General features: G+C 41.9%; 4 protein-coding genes and 1 long non-coding RNA gene across 7 annotated transcripts; 4 read left to right on the forward strand and 1 right to left on the reverse strand.

The window, feature by feature from the left end:
• The first annotated feature begins 886 nt into the window (after positions 1 to 886).
• On the forward strand, positions 887 to 2,726 carry acp5a (acid phosphatase 5a, tartrate resistant). 2 transcript variants are annotated; one of them, XM_069165883.1, is made up of 6 exons: positions 887 to 925; positions 1,068 to 1,158; positions 1,246 to 1,445; positions 1,552 to 1,676; positions 1,762 to 2,107; positions 2,198 to 2,726. In XM_069165883.1, exons 1-6 carry the CDS (start codon positions 923 to 925, stop codon positions 2,435 to 2,437), a joined length of 1,005 nt encoding a protein of 334 aa, XP_069021984.1. In that variant the 5' UTR covers positions 887 to 922; the 3' UTR covers positions 2,438 to 2,726. The 2 variants fall into 2 exon arrangements, with proteins under 2 accessions (XP_069021984.1, XP_069021985.1); XM_069165884.1 differs by lacking the exon at positions 887 to 925 and having other exon boundaries at positions 1,005 to 1,158.
• A 1,200-nt stretch (positions 2,727 to 3,926) lies between these two features.
• Positions 3,927 to 6,211, forward strand: LOC138208169 (tartrate-resistant acid phosphatase type 5-like). The gene is made up of 5 exons (XM_069165895.1): positions 3,927 to 4,017; positions 4,121 to 4,320; positions 5,238 to 5,362; positions 5,448 to 5,793; positions 5,884 to 6,211. The coding sequence occupies exons 1-5, from the start codon at positions 3,927 to 3,929 to the stop codon at positions 6,121 to 6,123; spliced, it is 1,002 nt and encodes a 333-aa protein (XP_069021996.1). The 3' UTR covers positions 6,124 to 6,211.
• Positions 6,212 to 16,247: 10,036 nt separating this feature from the next.
• syce2 (synaptonemal complex central element protein 2) lies at positions 16,248 to 17,259 on the forward strand. Its single transcript, XM_069165958.1, has 4 exons — positions 16,248 to 16,341; positions 16,468 to 16,547; positions 16,663 to 16,777; positions 16,916 to 17,259. Exons 1-4 carry the CDS (start codon positions 16,264 to 16,266, stop codon positions 17,114 to 17,116), a joined length of 474 nt encoding a protein of 157 aa, XP_069022059.1. The 5' UTR covers positions 16,248 to 16,263; the 3' UTR covers positions 17,117 to 17,259.
• LOC138208221 (glutaryl-CoA dehydrogenase, mitochondrial-like) lies at positions 17,125 to 23,309 on the reverse strand. 2 transcript variants are annotated; one of them, XM_069165956.1, is made up of 13 exons: positions 23,096 to 23,309; positions 21,177 to 21,335; positions 20,711 to 20,823; positions 20,538 to 20,570; positions 20,250 to 20,390; positions 20,040 to 20,102; positions 19,785 to 19,955; positions 19,517 to 19,646; positions 18,933 to 19,149; positions 18,738 to 18,841; positions 18,517 to 18,642; positions 18,264 to 18,424; positions 17,125 to 17,956 (listed from the first exon to the last, which is right to left on the reverse strand). In XM_069165956.1, the coding sequence occupies exons 3-13, from the start codon at positions 20,814 to 20,816 to the stop codon at positions 17,883 to 17,885; spliced, it is 1,326 nt and encodes a 441-aa protein (XP_069022057.1). In that variant the 5' UTR covers positions 20,817 to 20,823; positions 21,177 to 21,335; positions 23,096 to 23,309; the 3' UTR covers positions 17,125 to 17,882. The 2 variants fall into 2 exon arrangements, with proteins under 2 accessions (XP_069022057.1, XP_069022058.1); XM_069165957.1 differs by lacking the exon at positions 23,096 to 23,309 and adding an exon at positions 21,446 to 21,603.
• Positions 20,768 to 22,918, forward strand: LOC138208223 (uncharacterized). Its single transcript, XR_011179074.1, has 2 exons — positions 20,768 to 20,855; positions 21,225 to 22,918. It is a non-coding gene; the product is annotated as an uncharacterized lncRNA (long non-coding RNA).
• Positions 23,310 to 23,332: the final 23 nt, after the last annotated feature.

Here is a 23,332-nt window from a genome sequence, read left to right on the forward strand (position 1 = left end):
TTGACCCATGTGGGGAAATTACGCTTGCATCAGCAGGACAGAGGTCATTTATGTGTCTTTAATACAGCTTGCTAAAACATAAATTCCCACTTTATAAAAGCCCTTCTAGCTGTTCAATGGAAAATTGTTTTGCATCCAAGTGACACAGATGGAGAATCCATGTCTAATGATGCAAAACAAATTACCAGACTGCACTCCGCAGGACCCCGCTGTTTACGCATGACTTGACCGCACTATATCACTAAAATAAACTCAAAAAGGCTCCGTTTACTTTTTATAGAATTATTGAAAAAAGATGGAAACACAAGATGGGAAAAAAAAAATGAAGAAGGAAAACAGTGATTAACACTAAAGTGGAAAAAGTGGACTCTGGACACCAGCTATAAAAACCAGTGTGGATCACGTGGCCCCGATGACCCTCGAGTCCCAAGACTGAGACGGGGTGTGAGCAACGATCACGCCTCGGCGGCGTGCGTCCCGGGGCTGGACCTCCTGCAGCCGCTCATAAAAAGACGAGCATGAAGAGCGCTGCGAGGACAAACAGTTTTCAGGTCACCAGGACACCTCGCCGGTTATCAGCTGTGAGTGTTTTATCTTTGACTTTGCTATCGCTGATTAATAACACGTATTGTTCAATCACGCAGGATATTTTCCTTTTGATAATACCATCAGTGTAGTTGTGTAGCGTCTCTGTTCAGGGTGATGAGGGTCACCTGATCTTTGTGTTTTCATTCATTGATGAGGTGCAAAGATCTTCTCTAACAGTGACGGTGACCTCTGAAGCCTCTCGGCTGCTTTGCTCAGCCTCTATTGACCTCATCTGGGACGTGACAGCTGCAGGTTGCAGCCAATCACAAGCCACGACAGACAGATAGTGTTGTTTAGTGTGCTTTGAGGCGAAGAAGAGGAAGCATAGATTTACATGGTAAGCTTGTTTCATGTTCCTCATGTTCCTTATGTCGGCGCCGAGTCTCACTTTTTGGTTGTGGCCGAACATCTTTGTTGTCTGTTTGAGTTGTCTTCAAGTCTGTTAACTGATAGTCCGGTGTTTTCTTTGTCTTTTAAAGATGGCATTCACTCTTTTATCCGTCTTGGTGGCTGCCCTCCCTGTGGCCTCCTGCTACCCGACTGCCTTCCAAAACCTGGACCAAAGCAGCAGTAAGTTGTACCTCTCTGTAATGAGCTTTGTGTGAACAGCTTTGTGTCGTGAGCTCTTGAGTTTCTAACGTTATTGTTCCCTCACAGAAAACAGAACCTCCATTAGGTTCCTGGCTATAGGTGACTGGGGAGGACTGCCTTATCCGCCGTACATCACTGCTGTGCAGAAGACTACAGCTCAAGAGATGGGCAAAGTAGCAGAGCAGATGGGAGCTGACTTTGTTCTGGCCCTCGGCGATAACTTCTACTACAAAGGTGTGGACAGCGTGGACTCTCCTCGGTTTAAGGTCAGCTGAGTCCATCTGATGTGAAATGAGAACATAAATACTTGATGTTAAAAGCAGCGTTGTGGAGGCAGTAACCCTGGTTTCTCTTTTTCAATCTTCCCATCAGGACACTTTTGAGTCTGTGTACACTGCAAAGTCTCTCAATATACCCTGGTACGTTATTGCTGGAAATCATGACCACGCAGGGAACGTCAAAGCTCAGATTCAGTACAGCAAGATGTCTGACAGATGGTAAGAAACAGCTTTATTTTCAAAGTGATGTTCAGACAAACTTTTGGAGAAACTTGGATTTAAACTTTCTTTATTATCCTGTCAGGAAATTCCCCTCTTATTATTATGAGCTGAACTTCCACATCCCCAACACGAGGAAGACTCTGACCATCATCATGCTCGACACTGTGATGCTCTGCGGTAACTCCGACGACTTCGAGGACGAGAAGCCCAGAGGACCAGCCAACGAAGTGGAGGCCAATCGCCAGCTGATTTGGCTGCAGGAGAGACTGGCTCGGTCCAAGGCGGACTTCCTGTTGGTGGCCGGCCACTACCCCGTGTGGTCTGTGTCTGAGCACGGGCCCACACATTGTCTGCTGCAGAAGCTTCATCCTCTGCTCAATAAATACAAGGCCACTGCTTACCTCTGCGGTCACGACCACAACCTGCAGGTTGGCTCCAGAGGAAATATCTTTTAACATGTTGTATGAATCTGTGACCACGTTTAGCTCACACTGCTTTCCCTCTTCTCGCTCCTACAGTACCTCGAAGACTCCGGCGTGGGCTACGTGGTGAGCGGCGCCGGAAACTTCCTGGATCCCGACATCCGTCACTGGGACCACGTCCCCAAAGGTTCTCTGAAGTTCTTCACCGGTCAGGCTTCGACTCTGGGAGGCTTTGTTCACGCCGAAGTCACGAAGGAGAAGATGATCGTGACGTTCCTCCAGGCTAAAGGCACTTCTCTCTATCGGACTGTTCTCTCCCAAAGACAGTTTGAATAGAACAGGAACAACTCTCAGCTACATACAGTCTCAATCTGCAGTGTGCTTTAAAATCAAGTAATGACTTCTAATCCTTTTTTTTTTCTACTTTGGCATTATTTCAAAGCATTTTGATGTTTTTAAAAGGACCAACTAGTTTTACTTTGATTTTATTGTATGATGAAATAAATGCTGTTTGGCTGGAATGTGACTGGTCAGCATTTGGGGGGGGGGGGGCCTTGTGAAAATGTGTTGTTGGTTTTTTTAAGAAGTGCTTGAATGTGTTAAAGTGAAAATAGAACTGAAATTTTATCAGTTTGAGTCGTCTTTCCATGTGAAAAAATATTTATTTTCCTGTTTAAACGCAGGTTCTGCATGTGCACACTTCATTCAGCATGAATAAAACACCAGCAGCAACAGAGCATCAAGTAGGAAGTTGTTTATTTGCGCCTGGTTTTCTCACGTGAGGTAGAAATGTACTATTAGTTGTTTCTCCTCCGTAAACACAGCAGCTGCTTTGTTCTCTGCTCGGTCCATCAGCTGACTCGATGATAAGAATAAGCCATGAGCGTGCAGTTTCCCACGTGAACCCATAACCTTTCTGCACAAACATATTGTTTTTTTATGCAGTGGGATAAGGCCCTTGCAAAACACACATTTGGAAAATTACTAAGATATAAACCCCTTTTGTTTTGTGTTTGAGAATTTCTGACAGATTTTTTTTTTTTTTTTTTTTTGCAAATACAATAAATATTGTAAGACATTTATACTTGTCAGGAGGTCTAAATGCTGACATGGTTGGTTGCTGCTGAAGGACAGCAGCGGTCAGGACTTCCCACAGTGGCCGCTGCCCTTTTGTCCGTTACAGAGGAACCACCTGGCCTGTCAACCGGGGATTAGGCTGGATGACAGCAGGGACCGGGTCCAGGATCAACTCGGCTAACTAATGACAATTACCCTAGGAGGGAAGCAGACACCCAGAACAAACTGGTTTAAAAAAAAAATGTCTCACTTCTGAGAAGTTGAATTTATCACTTTTAATGCCATACTTTAGTAGTTATGTCATGTAAACATGGACAAGTGTAGAGAAAGTAAATGCATGTTGATTTGTAGCTTTCACAAAAGCAACCAACAGACCAGAACACACTATAATTTGGATTGTTTAAAGGGGTTTAATGCTTTTCCATCCAATTGGTGTGAGTTTGAGTCCGCTGGTGTCACGCCTCCTCAGACTAAGAGCTGGACTGACAGAACTGAGTTAAAGCCATTAAGAAGTTGGCCGAGGGCAAGCCGTCACCTGAGAGTAAAGCATGCTAGATTGTGTGGTTGGAGGTGAGGACAGAGGAACCATAGGTTTACAAGGTAAGCTTGTTTCATGTTCCTCTTTTCTTTCTTTGCTTACGCCGGTGCTGAATTTCATTTCTGGTTGTGGCCAAACATCTTTGTTGTTTGTTTCAGTTGTGTTTAAGACTCTTAGCTGCAAATCTGATGTTTTCTTTGTCTTTTAAAGATGGCTCTCGTCCTTTTATCCGTCCTGGTGGCTGCCCTCCCTGTGGCCTCTTGCTACCCGACTGCCTTCCAAAACGTGCACCAAAGCAGCAGTACGTTGTACCTCTCACTGACTTTAATGAGCTTTGTGTTGTGAGGTCTTGTTTCTCACAGTCAGAGCTCTTAATGTGTTTTATGCCTTATGTTCCCTCACAGAAAACAGAACCTCCATTAGGTTCCTGGCTATAGGTGACTGGGGAGGACTGCCTTATCCGCCGTACATCACTGCTGTGCAGAAGACTACAGCTCGAGAGATGGGCAAAGTAGCAGAGCAGATGGGAGCTGACTTTGTTTTGGCCCTCGGCGATAACTTCTACTACAAAGGTGTGGACAGCGTGGACTCTCCTCGGTTTAAGGTCAGCTGAGTCCATCTGATGTGAAATGAGAACTTTGGACTAAAACGGGGGAGACCGGGTCCGGTTGTAACACGCTGAGCTTCAGCACCTGTAACTCACTTTTATACAAACTTCTCACATTTGTTTACTACAAATGGCGCCAATTCAAACCTCTGTAAAGAAAAAAATAATAACACAGACCTCGTGATCTGATGTCAAACACACGGAGTTCCTTTGTTACAAGCTTGTAACAATTAGACAAAAGAAACAAAACCAGATGTCACAAAAGGCTTCTGACAGAAGTTCATAGAATTGAATGAACAATCTGGAACGCTGCCTCGCTCTCTGTGTGACCGACCACAACCTCAGAGCCGCTTTCTGTTTGACTCAGGAGTGTGTGTGAGAGTGTGTGCTTGACATTAGCAGGCGAAAAACGCATTACAGAAACCACAATCCAACGTCCGAGAATCGGCACCTTAACGTGGCGGAGGGGGTTCGAGTGTCTCGGTGGTCCTGGGAGCTGTGTTGTCGGGGCATCAGGGTCCCAACTGGTCCCAGGGGGGAGAGTCCAGACCGAGAGCGGTTCAACCTTCCCCGATGAAACAACATGGAGCAGCCACCCTGTGGGCTCAGCCACCACCGGCAGGGACAAGCATCGGGGTCGGGTGCATTGTTGGCTGGACAGCACCTGGGACAGGGGGGCCGGGACTGACGATCACCGGCATTGAAGACGTGGAAAAAAATCAGTTTCCTCTCTATAAAATCTGCTTCTGCCTGTTTACAGCCTTGACAATCATCCCGTGGGATTAAACACAGATATGATCAAATAACTCCTCCTACTCTGATGTTACAACCACACTCAGTCTCCCCGACGTGATGTTAAAAGCAGCGTTGTGGAGGCAGTAACCCTGGTTTCTCTTTTTCAATCTTCCCATCAGGACACTTTTGAGTCTGTGTACACTGCAAAGTCTCTCAATATACCCTGGTACGTTATTGCTGGAAATCATGACCACGCAGGGAACGTCAAAGCTCAGATTCAGTACAGCAAGATGTCTGACAGATGGTAAGAAACAGCTTTATTTTCAAAGTGATGTTCAGACAAACTTTTGGAGAAACTTGGATTTAAACTTTCTTTATTATCCCGTCAGGAAATTCCCCTCTTATTATTATGAGCTGAACTTCCACATCCCCAACACGAGGAAGACTCTGACCATCATCATGCTCGACACTGTGATGCTCTGCGGTAACTCCGACGACTTCGAGGATGAGAAGCCCAGAAGACCGTTACTCAAAGTGGAGGCCAATCGCCAGCTGATTTGGCTGCAGGAGAGACTGGCTCGGTCCAAGGCGGACTTCCTGTTGGTGGCCGGCCACTACCCCGTGTGGTCTGTGTCTGAGCACGGGCCCACACATTGTCTGCTGCAGAAGCTTCATCCTCTGCTCAATAAATACAAGGCCACTGCTTACCTCTGCGGTCACGACCACAACCTGCAGGTTGGCTCCAGAGGAAATATCTTTTAACATGTTGTATGAATCTGTGACCACGTTTAGCTCACACTGCTTTCCCTCTTCTCGCTCCTACAGTACCTCGAAGACTCCGGCGTGGGCTACGTGGTGAGCGGCGCCGGAGACTTCATGGATCCCGCCATCCATCACTGGAACCACGTCCCCAAAGGTTCTCTGAAGTTCTTCACCGGTCAGGCTTCGACTCTGGGAGGCTTTGTTCACGCCGAAGTCACGAAGGAGGAGATAATCGTGACGTTCCTCCAGGCTAAAGGCACTTCTCTCTATCGGACTGTTCTCTCCCAAAGACAGTTTGAATAGAACAGGAACAACTCTCAGCTACATACAGTCTCAATCTGCAGTGTGCTTTAAAATCAAGTAATGACTTCTAATCCTTTTTTTTTCTACTTTGGCATTATTTCAAAGTAAAAAAAAGAGAAATTAATTTTACAACTCCGTTTCCAAAAAAGTTGGGTCACTGTATAAAATGTAAATAAAAACAGAATACAATGATTTGCAAATCATGTAAATGCATATTTAATTGATAACAGACCAAAGACAACATCAATCAAACGTTGAAAGTGAGAAATGTTATTGTTGGTGTCATGTTTCTATCCGGTTTCTTATTTGTAGAGTTTTAACCTGCATTTGTGGACGCAGCGATGAACTGTGTTTACAGATGATGGTTTTCACAAGTGTTCCTGAGCCCATGCAGTGATTTCCACTCCAGAATAGTGTGTTTTTAATGCAGTGCTGCCTGAGGGCCCGAAGATCACCACCATCCAATATTGGTTTCCATCCTTGTCCCTTGTGTTCAGAGATTTCTCCAGATTCTCTGAATCTTTTAATGATATTATGAACCGTAGACGATGAAATGCACTAATTCTTTGTAGTTTTACGTTGAGGAACATTATTCTTAGATTGTTGCACTATTTTCACACACAGTCTTTCACAGAGTGGTGAACCTCTCCCCATCTTCACTGCTGAGAGACTCTGCCTCTTTTGGATGCGCTTTTTATACCCAATAATGTTACTCATCTGTTACCATGGTAACCTGATTAGTTGTGGTTTATTTTTTTTTAATTTTTATTTTTTTAGCTTTATACAACTTTTCCAGTATTTCGTTGAACCCCTCCCAACTTTTTTTGAGACGTGTCACTGGCAACATTGGCAGTAAACTGAAACCAAACATGTTGGAGGTGCTCTCTTGTCTCATACTGCATCTCGGTTCAAATGCCTTTCTTGTTTACATTCTTTCAAAAGATTAATTACTTGAACTTTTATCTTCTGGTTTTACCACTCAGTTTCTGCATGATTGGATGCGGTTTATTTGGGCCTGGTTTTTCTCGCTCATACTGTAAATTGTGTTTATTCAGTATAAACACAGCTTTTGCTTTGTTCTCTGCTTGGTCCATCAGGAGACCGTTCAATAATCAGCATATGCCATGATCTTGCAGTTATGTACATCTGAAACAGACTTTCCCAAAGCTTGCCTCAACTTCTGACTCTGTATACACATGTTTTGGATTTACTATTTTTGTAAGTGTGTGTGTGTGTGTGTGTGTGTGTGCGTGCGTGTGCGTGTGTGCGTGTGCGTGCGCGCGCGCAGTGGGATATGGCAGGCACATAATACACTAAAAACTTCTATTTTAGTATTAATGCAATGGTATGTGTAAGAGCTGTTTTGTGAGTTGATCCTCCGGCCCTTAAATATGTGCAATGGTCACATCAGGAGGTTTAAATGCTGTTTTTGTGTTGTTCGGAAGGAATTGTGAACTTTTCATTTGCAGGTAGCTTTAGTATTGTGGTTTTTGATTTATATTTTTGTCTGTTTGGGTTGTTATTTTGGCCTAGACTCTCCCTGAAGTCCTTATGGTTAAAAAAAAAAAAAGAAAAAGAAAAGAAGAAGCTGGCAATAAAAGAGGAAACATTTGAACAAAATGACTCCTCAAATCATTTATTTTCTTTAATGTTCTCTCTTGTCTTAACTACAGACTATTAAAGGTTCACCCGCTGCTAGTGGCTTGTCAGATTTAGAGCTTGACTGACAGAAACTGAGTCAGCCAATAAATAAATTGGCAGAGAATAAAACGTCGCCTGAGGATAAAGGACAGGTGAGGTAACCCTTACTGACGCAAATCCACCCGCTGACCCGAACATAGCCTCGCCGGGTTCACGTGTAAGGTCAGACATTGATGATTCAACTAATACTACGGACTAATACTCATGAATCTGAATTCACAGGAAGTGAATCCATGTGTTGATCTCTCAGCTGCACGGATCCTCAGTGGAGGCGTCAATGAAGAAACGGCTAAACAGTAGGAGGACTTCATCCATTTTTATAGGAGCTTTCAGCAATATTAATAAAAATGAGAATGTGACACAGTTGTCAGAGCATTATGGTGTGTTTAAGATGAATGTAGTTTTTGTTACTTAATAACAAAGCACTTAGCAGCTGCAGAGACTGGTGTTTCCACAAGGGGGCGGTAGAGCCCAAACATCGAGCTAGAAGAGTCTAACTAGGTTTAAAATTCATCACATAATTTACCCTCAAACCTCAACCAATGAAAAACGAAGTTGAATATATAAACTTAGTGTGTTTGTTTTATGTATTACTCTACTCAGATCTCAATCTCTCTTTTTTTTGTCCCATCAGTGGAAGTGTCAGTGGACCCTGAAGTTTGTTTTCAATGCACTTTATCACATTTTGTCTTTATCAATTCAGCAGCTTTTTTTTTTTTTTTTTTCTTTTTACCTCAGCCAAGTATAAACACTACTCAATATTTCAAAATGTTTTCAGGGTTTTATGTGCAAATTGAAAATGCGCATAAAAAGACACCAAATGAATGATGATGAGATTTAATAACATAAGAAACCTAAATAAATAATTGAAACACAAACAGCATGGACAAGCAGAACTCGCTCACATGTTGAAACTAACCGAGAAAAGGTGTTTTAATTAATTGGGGTTGGCTGATGCTGACATCTTTACTGGCGTGCAGCATGATGTGTCCCTAAAATCCCTGAGCCTTTTTCTAATGTGTTTATAAGCATCCCTGTAATTTATTCTGCTGTCATTGTTTAACGTCTAGATTTTATCTGACGCACTGATTCACACAAGTTGTAGATTTTTTTGTGACTTTATTTTTTTCCCCCTCTGGCCTGAACCAAATGTCACCAAATGTCCAAAATTGCGTTGCAGTAATCCTGCGCTCACATGTTCAGCTTCAAAATGAAGACGACAGCTAATCCCAACATGCCTCATGACGCCGGTGAGCACAGCTGATTTTACAAGCAATTACACCCACAGTATGGTAATAGTCTTTTTATCTGTTAGAGATGGGGCAGCTTGTTATGCCACATGGAGTCATATTTATTGCAATAATGCACAGTTACAGTTTGAACCAATAGTTTCTCCTCTTTTTTAACCACAATGTCGACAGTCTGGTAGACGTAAAAGAGAGTTTTTCAACCTGGAGTTGACGAGTGCAGTGTTGAATGCCTGAAAACCAAATACTTATATGTATAGTTAAACTAGAAATTAAAAGAAAAGTTATGTGAAATGCTTTATTTTTACAGCATGATAAAATGTAACGGACAACCGGTTGGTAAACATGATAGATTATTAAGGTTATTTTACTGTGATAATATGACACAGCTCGGTGATCTTTCTCAGTCTGACCTTCCTTGAGTCCTTATTGGCTCCACGTTAAGCTCCAACTCCTCAGCTCCAGTTGGAGAGATCCCGTCACCGTGGGCAGTGTCAGGGTGGAGTTCAGAGCTCGGAGATCTGACGAAAGAGGATTAGCAAACAACTTTGTCTGAATTTTGTCTTCGTCTGAAGGAAAAATTTCAAAAACAGTTCAATTCAAATTATAAATGGTTAATTTTCTGAAATCAAGGCTTTGTTATTTGGAAAAGAAGCAGATCATGAAATAGAAAACAGACTCTCCAATTCATTAAGGAGAAAAGGGAAGTTTAGATTTAGATTGAATTGACAGTAATAAATCCAAAATCTTTCTGAATCTTGAGTTTTCGTGTGTGAAACTGCTGTTTATAACTTTCAAAATATATGTTTTGCTTTCATTTCTCATGAAGCGGGTAAAAATACATTTAAAAATCTCATCCTCGCGGCTTTAACTTCCACCGGCCTCCACCTCCTCCACGGTATTTCATCAGTCTATCATGGATCCGGTGCAACATTCAGCTTGTCTCTGCATCTGCTTTCATGAATCATGAAGTCATGAATTGAATGTTGTTCATGAGGGTCTTCAAGCCACGCCGCTCTCAAATCAGACAGACTCCCTTCTTCCCCTGCTTCTTCTCTTCACTCATAAATCTGCAGTAAATCCTCTCGTATAGATAACAAAGTAAGATTCGGAAGTTCATCCGCTGCGATTGGGCCGCCGCCCTCCGATTATCTAATTCCACAGCTCAAAAGTAATAAAAGGACGTTGTATTAAGGGCTGAGCTGCTCATCTAATCTTCTCTCCCTAATCTCCATCGCTCACTGAATACAGGCACTCTGGGTTTCACAGGCGGAAAGAGCAATGTTAACTCAATGAGAGTTCCCCTTAAAATGATTACACACAGAAATATAAGACATTTTAATACTCGGATTGTCTGGAGAGAGGCGGTAAACATGGAACAATCTCTGCAGATAGAAAGTAAAATAAGAAATTTGAGTACCGCGCGCGTGTGTGTGTGTGTGTGTGTGTGTGTGTGTGTGTGTGTGTGTGTGTGTGTGTGTGTGTGTGTGTGTGTGTGTGTGTGTGTGTGTGTGTGTGTGTGTGTGTGTGTGTGTGTGTGTGTGTGTGTGTGTGTGTGTGTGTGTGTGTGTGTGTACAGCCTTTGTGTGCTTTTAATATCCCCGGATTTCTGTATCTCAGCCAAAATCCTGCTTTAAATGGGCCCTGAAATCTGTCCTTTTGTGTTGTATAACAGTTTCTATTAAAGCCAACAAGCATAAGTGGAGCATCACATTTTAACACGTTAAACAACATTTGGAGTTGTAAGTTTTAATGCCATATTGCAGTGACACTTTCTTTTTACCATTTCAACATCATTGACTGCAAAAATTAATTCTTTTAAAAAACGTATTTTATTAGCAGATTTATTAATAAAACTTGAACTGAATACAGCAGAAGATCGTTCTATTTTTGACGTTTCCGTTTTTTGAATTAATATACACACCGTGCTGATCCCTTCAAAGTTTCACGGCCGACTTAAAGCGGTCACCTCGACTAATTGAATTAACTTCACCTGATTACTAAACATGTTGGGCAGATCCTCCTAAAGGCCAGATATATATCTAGTATCAAAATTAGTTAGCAAACATGGCGTTGGTACACACCCTTATCGACCTTGAACTGACCTACAAATTGATCCCAAACCTCCATCAAGGTGCATGAATGAAGTATTCTGAGAATATTAGGTTAGGTTAGGTAGGGTTAGGTAGTATTCTGTGTATAACATTAAACAATCATTCGGTAAAAGCTTTAAAATCTATTGTTCACTGAAGATAATGACCAACCCCCGTTTGAGGCCGAACACGAGCTAATTATAAATATGGATTATTTTATGTTGAATATAATCAAATGCTCTTCAAGATCCTGCATCCAAACGAATGCGTCTGTTCAGACGGATGTGACATCTGAGTCTGGCGTGAGAAGAAGAATCGTGGCGCAAAAATTGGCACAAATCCACCGGGAAAAAGAAGGAGTGAAGGCCGTCCCGCCGAGTGTCCCGGGGCTCTGTGAGCTCAGGTCCTGAGAAAATCTCCCGTTCGTTCCAGTCTCGAGGTCACTCATCTGCTGCTCTGACAGAAGTCAATCCATGATGTCAGATTGGCCTTCATCACTGCTTGTGTGTTTGTAGTCAGCCAAGGTTAGTAAAAAAAAAAAACTCTTGATGCACAGTTTCAAGTCTTAATAGGTCATATCTTATTGTTATAACCCTCATTCTCATCTTTTCTTTTCAAGAAACTGTTTTTCAAACACCTTGAAAAACTTTAGCAGGATCTGTTTTGGATATAAATACGTGTTGAACAGAGACCCTGAACACACCCGACATCAAGATCTGACCTCATCCGTCCTGGTGTGATCGGATCACAGGTGGCCAGCTGACAGTAGGCGTGAATACCTCGAGATTAAATGTGCTCAGATGACATTGTGAGGTGTCCCGGGAACGCCATCTGTCCTCAATGCGTCCTGGGCTGCACTGGAAGACTGCTGACTCAGCTGACGTCCTCTGAATAAGCAAAAACAATAAATGCCGTCCCATCCTTCACCTGAAGATCTCTTCCTGCTCTTTTATTTATTTTTATTTTTTTTGCCATTCAAAATCTGCGGGATTCTGCCGAGCACAGCAGAACTGTAACAGGAAGCGGGAGATGTTTACTACAAACTCGTGTTATAAAGCAGCTGTTTAGTGAGTAAAAAACAAAATCTGCTACAGGATGCTTGTTTCCCCAAAGCCTCCTCTGGGTTTATCTTTTTTTTCTTTTCGTTGATCTCGTGTTATTTCTGACACACACATCAGACCCACAGCTGTTGAAGATCCGTCAACCCCTGACCCGAAGAGTCCTGACTGTTCAGGTTGTAAATTACAAACTCACCAAAACGTCTTCAGACATTTACGTGAAAGCAAAATAAAGCTCATTTAGTTAAATGCCTGCCGCTTAAACTCCTTTCTTCCCATTTTTGTTTTTGTGCTATTTCACTTGTGTATTTTCGTGATTTATGTGCTTATTTGCATATAAAGCAGGGAAAAGTGAGATCCGATCACATGTGGTGACGCATGATGATGTCAGGTGTGAACTGACGGCTTGAAAATAGCAACTTGCGATCTAATCAGGTCAGGATGGATCGGGACGAATTGATAATGCCAGTAAGCAGTGGACCATATGAAAACTGTCCGGGGTCCTTTGTGTTGCCTCAGGCGTCGCTGTCCTTCGGGATTTGCTGATTGTAGTTTGGGCTGCTTGTGCTGTGGGAGTTGGGGAAAAATGAAGGTATATATGGGATGACGGATATCAAAGGGCTCCCCAGCGGGCTGCCGTCGTGGGGCATCATGGGGATGATGATGGCGTCCTGGTCCCACACGTGGAACGCGTTGGGGTGGGAGTGGGTGAGGTTGGGCGGCAGGTGGAGGGGGCTGACTCCCTCCATGTCTCCGTCTTTTTTCATTTCCTCATCGACTGGGCCCAGCAAACAGTCTGCGGAGAAAAGGAGGAGGAAGGATGAGAACAAAATAATTATCTCCATCGTCCAAATTATAATCTTCATGATCTTTTAATAAAAAAAAATAAAAAAAAGTTCAAGCACTTAAAAACCTGAAAAACATCCACAAATTCAGTCAGAAAAAAAGCTCCACAACTGGAAGACCAAAAACAAGAAGCTTGGAATCTATAAATAAGAGACAGAAGAATTTTAAAAATGCAACTCTTCTCTCTTAACCAGGCCAAACTGAGATTTAAAAAAATCTCCACTGCCTCCTGATCAAAACAGTAAATTAATGAGTAAATAACTTATAAAAACCAAATCAGCAGGCAATGATGTTATTGAACCTTTGAATGTGACGACCTCCTAACATTTTAATGACAGATGAAGCCTGATCACAGCAGGGTGCATCAGGGTGTAAAGATTCTCCTCTCTTATTTACTGTACTTTGTGCCCTGTGGAGCTCTTTGCTATTGAACTACAAATTAAGCTATTATTTTTCTTCTTATCTAAATGTGTCTCTTACATTAGGCTGATCTGCTTTGACTTTTTGGATCACTTCAAATCCCATTAACATAATGTCTTCGATGCGCTGATGTATGCGGTCGAACAGCACAAAAGTCAAAGCCTGCTCAACCCATGAAGAGGAATTCTAGTGTGCAACTAAGTCATCTGTGACAGGAGTTTAAGTACCTGTTATATCCAGCATGAGGTCTTTGATGAGGTGACCCACTATAGCATAAGCCACAGCAACCACGACCAGGCCAGCCATCACCAGGTAGAGGACGGATTTAGGAAGCTGGATGATGTCCCTGGGCGGAGGCTTGTACTGCTTGTACAGAGGCTCCATATTCTGAACCAAATACCGGTATGACTGTCCTCCATCGTCTGTGTAGTTGAAGCTGTCCATATTTCCAGAGTAGCAGCCTCCACTTTTATTCCATTGTAAGAAAACAAATCCCACTTTAAATTATCCTCTTGCTGAGATGTCACTCCCTATAAAAAAAAAAAAAAAAAAAAAAAAGAAAGAAAGCAGAGAGGCGGTGTCAGAGTCTACAGCTTCAAATGCAGTCAGCGGATAAATTTACCCACCTGTCAAGACTTTGCGGCTTCCAGATACAACACGTTTAAATCCTTGTCGTTCCAGCTCACCAACATGGTTTTTTTACACACGGCGGTCAATTACTTTAATGAGTAGAAACATCAGGACATGTCGGAGGGCTTCGGTGCCTCTCTGCCCTGCGCTGTGTCCTCTGTTGGGGGGAAATAATCCAGACTGTGGGCAGGGACAGAGCGAGAGAGGAAGGCAGGGATTACGCTTTAAATCACAGCAGCGATCAATCAGCCCCTCATCCCGGCCTGAAAGAGAGACTTAACCCAGAAGAGTCTGGGGACTGTATACACCGACTCTAATGCTCACACACAGTAGAGAACATATGCACCCGCATGAGGAACATATTGGATTCAGTCCCAAAGTTTTGGACTCATTTGTGGAACAAAATACATCAAAAATAACACAGGTAGAACATTTGTATTAAGTATTATCACAAAATATAGCCTACTTAAAGTATCAAAAGTACTTTTTTTAACTACTCTGTGTGCTGTTTAATCTACAATAATGCGTTATATTCTAAAGGATTATCATACGTTTGTATTTTTCTATTCTGTAATAACTATATCTAAAAAAAAAGTCTACAAACTAATTTTTCAGCGGATCCAAATGGGTTTTAAAATAATAGTTTTTTTAGTGAATTTCTTTTAAAGGACATTTTCTCATCCCATAAAGGAAAAATAAATCCTTTAGTTTATCGGAAATGTCCAAATTTGGAAATGTAGCGTTTTAACTAAAATAAAATAAATATAATTCTGAAAGTAAAAAGCACAATATTATCCTTTTACGTTTTTGTGAAGTAGAGGTATAAAGTTGTATAAAATGATTACCTTCCACCACTGATATTATTTATTTATATTTATTTATATTTATTTATTAATTAATTTATATTTATTTATTTGTATTTATTTATTGATATTTATTGATATTTATTTATTGATATGTATTTATTTATATGTATTTATTTATTTATTTATATTTATTTATTTTTATTTATATTTATTGATATTTATTTATTGATATATATTTATTGATATGTATTTATTTATATTTATTTATTTATATTTATTTATATTTATTTATTGATATGTATTTATTTATATTTATTTATATTCATTCATTTATATTTATTTATTTGTATTTATTTGTATTTATTTATTTTTATTTATTTATTTATATTTATTTATTTATATTTATTTTTATTTATTTATTTATATTTATTTAAAACAACATCAGTTATAACTCCTGTTGTTTTTACGGTGCTGCTGATGCTACTTTTCTCTGCTAGCCAGGTGAGATTATCTCCACTTCTAACCACAGATTAGATATAAAGATGTGTACAAGATATAAAGATGTGTACAAGATATAAAGATGTGTACATAAAGTCCGCGGTTTTAACAAAACACAACAAAATAATTCAAAGGTTTGTTTTAATCGAAAGAAGAATTGTAGCTTCAGCACGTTAGCACTTCGCTAGCTCGCAGCGTTAGCCACATTTATCTTTAGCAATGTCAGCTAAATGTACGATTTAGAAAATAATACTACAACCATTTGTTTTCAGCACGCGGCACCCTGGACATTACTGTATTATTTATATAATTAGTGAAACGTAAAGCTCAAAGTTATGCGACATTTTAGAAACATTGGAGTGGTTAGCTTAAGCTAAAGTCGGCTAAAGCTATGCTAGCTGTGAAGCTCCCTTTGCTAATTTAAATATTGTTCTTAGAAAACAATTAATTCATCTTAAATACTTTTCTACATAAAGTCAAAACAAACAGGTCAAACTGCCAAATTTAATCTTTAATATATTTATTTATATTTAATAACAAAAACTGGAGATTACAATTTTTAATATTTAAAATATATTATTTTAAACTTGTAAATTAAAGTTATAAAACATAAAACACGACTTAGTTTATCAACTTCACTATTTTGTATTTATGTATAAGTGCAGCAGGTTAAGCTCCGCCCACAGAGAGACACACAGAGGTCAGAGGACAGAAAAAATAAAATCATGCACATGCTGTTGAATTTAAACTGTTGTGGCACAAAATGTTCAATGTTACTAAACAGGTGTGACTTTTTTTTTTTTTTTTTTTTCAGCTCAGATTTATTCCTTTCGGTATCAACATGGATTTCTCCTTCGAGGACCTTCCCTCCGCGTCCCAGTCCACTCCCAAGAAAGACCGCGGAGACTCTCAGACGGCGGTAACGTCAGAATAAAACTAAACAAAACACAAAACCGAGTTAGAACGATGTGGCAGCGTGACGTTCTGCGTCTCCGATTGTGGTAAAAAATTCACACGTTTTCTTTCATTATTCTCGACCGTACAGACCGAAGACGTGGACGGTGATTCGTCACGGGAGAAGTCCTCGAACATGAGCATGAATGAGAGCCAAGAGCTGCACAACAGGTCCAGAATCACAGAATGTCCCTCGGAGACACGGCGGAGGACGTTTCATCGGCCGCACGGACGGTTTCAGCCCAACCGAAGCTGCTTTAACGTCGACGTCTTCTTTGCTTTGCAGCTCAAGCATCGACGACATCAGCAGAAGAGTCCAGGAACTGGTGGAAAACATTAACCGCAGCCGCTCCAGAGACCAGGAGGAGATGGACGGCTTTCAGGAGAAGTTAGTGGAGAAGGTGGCAAAACCTTTTCTTCTTTTTTTTTTAAATGACTGAAAGTAAAAAAAAAAAAAAAGTTGATTTTACGTCTCGGCGCTGTTTTCAATGTGTCTCCTGCTCTCGTCCCTGAATGGGACGACCGGGTTATTGTTCCAGGTGACAGAGATGTGCCAGCAGATGAAGGGACACATGTACACGGTTTATGAGGAGAACAGCGATGAGATGCAGGTGAAGCTGCAGGAGCTGTCGCAGGTGCTCGACAGCTGCACGAAGCTCAACCACGAGCTCCTGGAGGCCAGTCGGGCGCTGGCGTGTCTCAGAGAGGGTCTGACCGTCAGCGAGGCACCGGAGCAATAAACGAACTGGTCACACCGGGAGGTCGACTCTGTTCTGAACTCGTTCATTTGTTGATTATAAAACTGGAAAATTCAGACGAGACTTGACTTTTACTCCTTGTGGTTTCTTCTTGTTATTCCACGCAGTTGGCTGTCTTCGGTTTTGGGGCAGTAGTTCACAAGAACACAAAAACTAAAGCTGAATTATTCAGCTTCAGCATGAGCTGATTCAATAAATACATTTATAACAAACAGGAACAGAAACACTGAATCGTTTGTCATCTCGTTCACACTTTGTATTTCACCAAACTTTTGATTCATCAGCATCAACACGGGATTCTTCATTCTGACCAACATAACATGGTCGCAATCTTAAATGAGAATTGAGTTTGGGTACACAGTGTTACAAGGTCTGACACATACAGCACTTCATCTACATCTTCCCACTCATTCAAAAGACATTTATTTACAAGTTATCGCAAAATATATATCACTCTTAATGCCACACATTTTACACTTAACACACTTTATATGGAGAGTTAAGTACAGTTTTTTTTAACTATACAAATGTCATAAGTCAGTTGGACCCAATACTTTTTTTACCACTACATATATCAAACAAAGGCAGTAATAGATGGCTTCCCTCCATAGTGTGAAAACAGAAATATAATGAGGTATTTGTGATTTATCCCAACTCGTGATTTTACTCATCATTTTTGCATGAACAAAAAGCACAGTACTGTTCCACGTTGCGTCCTTTTTCCAGAAGGATGATGGTGGAAAACATTTTACTTTTCAACAGTGAAAGACTGGAGTCCAGTGATGGCTCTGCCCAGGATCAAAGCATGAATATCATGAGTTCCTGTAAAGAAAAAGAAAAACATACAAGTTGTTTACGCACGTAGAAATACTTTGTTCATAAAAAAACATTGCAAAACTTCTCTCTAGCGTTGAGAAAACCTATTTCTTTAAATATTTTAAAGGAACTGAGTGAAGATTTCTGCATCACAAGATGTGTTCTCGGTGACACGGGCTTCAATCAGCAAAAAGGAAACGAGGTAATCTGTCCATTGCTGACCTCTGGTGGTGGATGGATGTAACTGCTCCTAAAGTTTGACGCCTTTTTCATAACCCAACTGTCACCGGTCGTGCTCGTGACTGTTCCCTACCCTCGTACGTGTTGACGGCCTCCAGGTTCATGACGTGACGGATGACGTGGTACTCGTCTGCGATGCCGTTTCCTCCCAGCATGTCTCTGGCCTGTCTGGCGATATCCAGCGCCTTTCCACAGCTGTTCCTCTTCATCATGGAGATCATGTCCGGTGCCGCTCTAAAAGAACGAGAATACAAACAAAGGGCTTGTTTTTTTTTCCTGTCGTAGAGAAACCTTAGAAAAGAGGCCGAATGAAAGAGAGCGCTCACTTCTTCTGGTCTATAAGTCTTCCGAGCGCCAGACACGACTGCAGGCCGATGGTGACCTCTGTCAGCATGTCGGCCATCTTCTTCTGCATCAGCTGGTTCCTGGCCAGCGGCACGCCGAACTGGATTCTGATTGGAGGGTAAAAAAAAAAATAAAAGGTGTGAATATCACAAGGAGAAAAACAGTATGGAAACGGTGGAGTTCACGCGTGCTGTAAACCGACCGGTCCAGAGTGTACCGTCGGGCGGCGTGGAAGCAGAATTCGGCGGCGCCCAGAGCTCCCCAGGCGATGCCGTACCGGGCGTTGTTCAGACAGCCGAAGGGACCCTGGTCAACAGAGGAGAGCAACAAAAGGAATTAGGGATTCATGCTGCAACATCAAAGTGGCGTTAAATTAGGTTTTGTTGGCGCCTCTTACAGCGAGACCCGAGACGTTGGGCAGCAGGTTCTCCTGGGGAACTTCCACGTCGTCCATCAGGATCATGCCGGTGGCGGACGCACGCAGGGAGAACTTGCCCTCAATCTTGGGGGTGGAGAGACCCTTCATGCCGCGCTCCAGGATGAAACCCCGCACTCTGCCGTCTTCACACTTGGCCCAGACCACCGCGATGTCCGCCACAGGGGAGTTAGTGATCCTGGAGGAGGAAGGAGAGCGAAACATGAAGGTACAAAATGTCACATTTATTAAACCCAAGAGGAAAGAGTAGTTTTTTTCTTTTTAACTTGCGTAAGCTACTGCATCTGTATTTTACCGTGTTATTGGTCTTAAAATGACTGACCTCACACTATAATTAAACTCCTCAGCAGCAGACAAACAAGAGTGTAAATTTGAAATGCTAAATTACATGACTTTAACATGGAGGTCAGTACCATCAAAGTCATCATCCAGCGCTTTGCTTCACAATCTTAGAACAGTATTTGTCCCATTTTTAAGCTGCAAAGCTTTGAGAAAACACTCCCTCAGGAAGGTGACTGTTTCTTCTGTCATGCGGGTGTGCTCACCAGGTCTTGGCTCCACTGATGCTGAAGGTGCTACTGGACGGGTTGTACTTGGCCTTCGTCTCCATGCCGCTGGGGTCGCTGCCGTGGTTCGGCTCCGTCAAGCCGAAGCAGCCCAGGATTTCTCCACGAGCTGCAGAACCAACACACACACACACACACACACACACACACACACACACACACACACACGGCGGGAATTCAAAACTAAATTCATCTCGAGCCTGTCGCTTTGCCGTTTGAAGTGTCGCGTTCAAATTTGTACACTTACCAAGCCGGGGCAGGTACTTCTCCTTCTGGGCGTCTGTGCCATAAGCGTTGATCGGGTGCATGACCAGCGAAGACTGGACGCTCATGACGGAGCGATAGCCGCTGTCCACCCTCTCCACCTCCCTGGCGATCAGACCGTACGCCACGTAGCTGGTGCCGGCGCAGCCGAACCCTGCAGCGGGAACACGAAGCAGAGCGAACCGGTGACGTAAAAGCAGCACCTGTTGAATTGTAGTGTAGTTTAGTTTTTGTTTACCTTTAATAGTTGGTCCTAGGACGCCCAACTCTCCCATCTCGGACACAATCTCACGGTGGAAATCTGAAGCCCGGTGAATGTCGGGAAAACAAGAAAAGGACCCATCAAATTTATTTTTTTATACACATTTGATAGCTGCAAACATGAAACTGTATTATAATCTACACACGGTAGTGTAATCCCGTACGTGGTAACCCCTGTTTAGCTTACGTTCATTTCTGTTGGCCATCAGGATGCGGGGCATGAGTTTTTCCTGGCAGTAGTCCCGGAAGGAGTCCCGGATCATGATCTCCTCCTCGGTCAGCTGACCGTCCAGATTCAGAGCATCCCTCCAGTTGAATGCCACTTTGGCTGAGGGTCACAACAACAAAAGACACACGCACACACACACACACACACACACACACACACACACACACACGCACACACACGCAGGTTATGTCACGGCCACATGAAGTGAAAGGAATCTGCACACAGCTCATTAAAAACTTCACTTACGCGCTTTTGCCAGCTGTTTGACTTCTTCAGCATCTGAGGGAAGCAAATTGAAAGTAAATTTACACGTCATGTAACACAAATTTTGACCTTTTTTTGTGTGTTTCCCACAACAGGCCTCTTCGATATTTCCCTCCAGACTGTGACACCGAAGCTTGAGATAGTTTCCGATGTACCTGTCGGCGCTGCAGCAGCAGCTGTGCCCTGAGCTCTGCACACACTGACAGCAGCACATTTCTGGCTGTTGGAGAGCAGATGTGAGACGGCGCCTCGGAGAGCCATGTGTTTCCTGAACAAGGACGAAAAGAAGATCTTTAACATGTATAAACCGATTGTGAGCAGTTCAAGAGTTAGTTTTAGAGACAAGGGTCAAAATATAATACACATTTCAATATTATTAATAGAGTACAGTGTCGTAATAGTCCAGTAAACACACTTTTATTATCAGTCCATGCAGGACTAAATTACTTTTAAATACAATTTTGAATGTTGTTGTTTTTTTTTCTTCAGCAATCAAGCCTGTTTAAAAAGTTTCACACATTCAGAACAAACTGTCCTTTGAGTTTTGAGTTTTTTCAGCTCTGCATGCCAGTTACAGATCAGACTTGTCCCCACAACACTAATCATGTATCTGTACTCTACCTTTTTTCCTCTCGGTGGGTTTATCTGATGATCCGGTGACTTGTTCAGCGGTGATTTGAGCCATAAAAGCAGCTTAGGTAATATCCCTGCCGGTGACACGTCACGGAGACACGTCACGGAGACAGTCACGTCAGACGTGGGAGATCCTCTCTGCCATCGCTAGTGAGGCAAAAACACACTGGAGTGACTCGCAACTCAGAAGTTGTGTAACTCCTGAACAGTTATGCAACCAACTTTTTTGATTTGTTCAGCAGCTGTAAAACACTGACGTGAAATGAACTTGGGGAGTTTTCCTGTCGGGGATGTTTGAGTCTGCTCGTGTCCCACGTGGATAAAAGTATTTGAAGTTACAGGGAGTCTGCAGACTGCAGTTTTTGTTCCACGTTTCCACACTAAACATGGCGCATCAGGGTGGATGTTTGAGCAGGGTGGTGTGGAGGGTGTCGGCTCGCAGCTCATTGGCCGGTAAGATAAGGAGGCATGAAGAATGTCTGGTCTGCACCAAAGGGTTATAAGTGACATTACATCCGTGGACAGCTGACAGGAGAGGACGAGAACTACAACAACAACAAGCCATTTTGAATCGTGACTGTTTTAAAGAAGGATAGAAAGCAAAGAAACCACAAGAATCAGAAATTCAGTCATTAAAATGAAAAAAAGTTTAAAACAAGCACTGCTAATGGCCATATATTGTATTTGCTAATGTGAAAATAGCCACAAAAGGCAATTTATATTTTCAAATAACCTAATAGCCCCATCGATTTTAAAAACAAAAGATCAGATTGGGTTTTTTTTTGTGATGGCAGCTATCCCTGGTGTGTTTTCCTGTTTTCAAGAAACCCAACTAAAATCAATTAAATATGCAGATTTTATCAAGAAAAAAAAAACAATATCAGAAAGCTTATTTAGCTGTTTTGTTTGACTGACAGACGGTCAATAGTTAACAAACGTGCTCTCGTGGTTTTCTTATGAGAAACCTGATAACATTTAATACTTTTAAATTATTCATTTCTTCATCAGCCAAACTGAAATAACACTTTTGTGGCCAAAGGCTCCAGTTGATTGAGTTATATAAACTAATGCAGTCTCTCCCGAAAGTTTTTCTTTACAGGATGATTTTATCTTTGCAGGAATGTCGTCAACTTTGTGTTGTGGACATCGCAGAATGAATATGAAGAATATGAGCGGTGTGGAGCAACGCAAAAGTAAATCTTAGGTCAGCAATTTTGCCATTTAGGCCCATGAAATGTATCTTGAAAATATGCTTCCAGATTAATATGCGTATCTGTAAACTGCTTGAGTGTTGTATCAGCTTTAGTCTCATGTCAGGAGTTTAACAGTAAAAGTGTTTTTTCTGAGGGTAAACCAGACAATCAGTGGTGGAAGAAGAACCCCTTTACTTGAGTGAGATTAGCAGTACTATATGCTGTCTTGTAAAAATCACTGTTTAGTCAGTTCCACGTTTCAGATGTGCATCAAATAGTGGTTTTTTTTTTTTTTTCTAAATGTCTTACATGTTTTCATTTCAATAAATGTTCAAATGATCCAACATCTCAACAAAAGTTAAAAGTTACAGAAAAAGTGGAGAGAAAAAACACACCTGTGTGCATTTTGCTACCTATAGCCTACTAACGTTAGTTCGAGTAGGGTTTTGCTTGCAGGACTTTTATTGCAGTATTTTGTACATTGCTGTATTGGTACTTTTACTTAAGTAAATGATCTGAATATTTTTCCACCACTAAGTATGTGTGTGTATTTATCCATTGGTCTTACGTTTTAAAAAAATGTTTTTTTTATCTGTCTTATTTTATTCTCTTTGTCTATCTATCTATCTCGCTAGCTATCTAAGCAGCCCATTCTAAGTAAAAGTCTAAATGTGAAGTAAAGTTTTAAATGTTAGATAAATAAAAAATAAATACCTCTCAGATTTAGAGATCATCGTTAAACTAATTTGTCACTTTAAACTTCTTGAATGTGTTATGGCTGGCAGAAACACGCTTATCTTCACATTCCATCGCGCCCCGCTCAGGCGCGCTCTGATTGGCTGCGGCGGCTGTCAGTCACCAGGCCCGCGCTCTCCCATTGGCTCCCTCGCCTTTCCGTTAGGCTGGAATGCGCCGTGCTCCCGCTGGATATGGGATGGTCTCTCTCTCTCT

The sequence above is a fragment of the Embiotoca jacksoni genome, unplaced genomic scaffold, assembly GCF_022577435.1.
Source record: "Embiotoca jacksoni isolate LCO1_2020_lvr unplaced genomic scaffold, fEmbJac1.0.p SCAF_36, whole genome shotgun sequence".
NCBI lineage: Eukaryota > Metazoa > Chordata > Actinopteri > Embiotocidae > Embiotoca > Embiotoca jacksoni.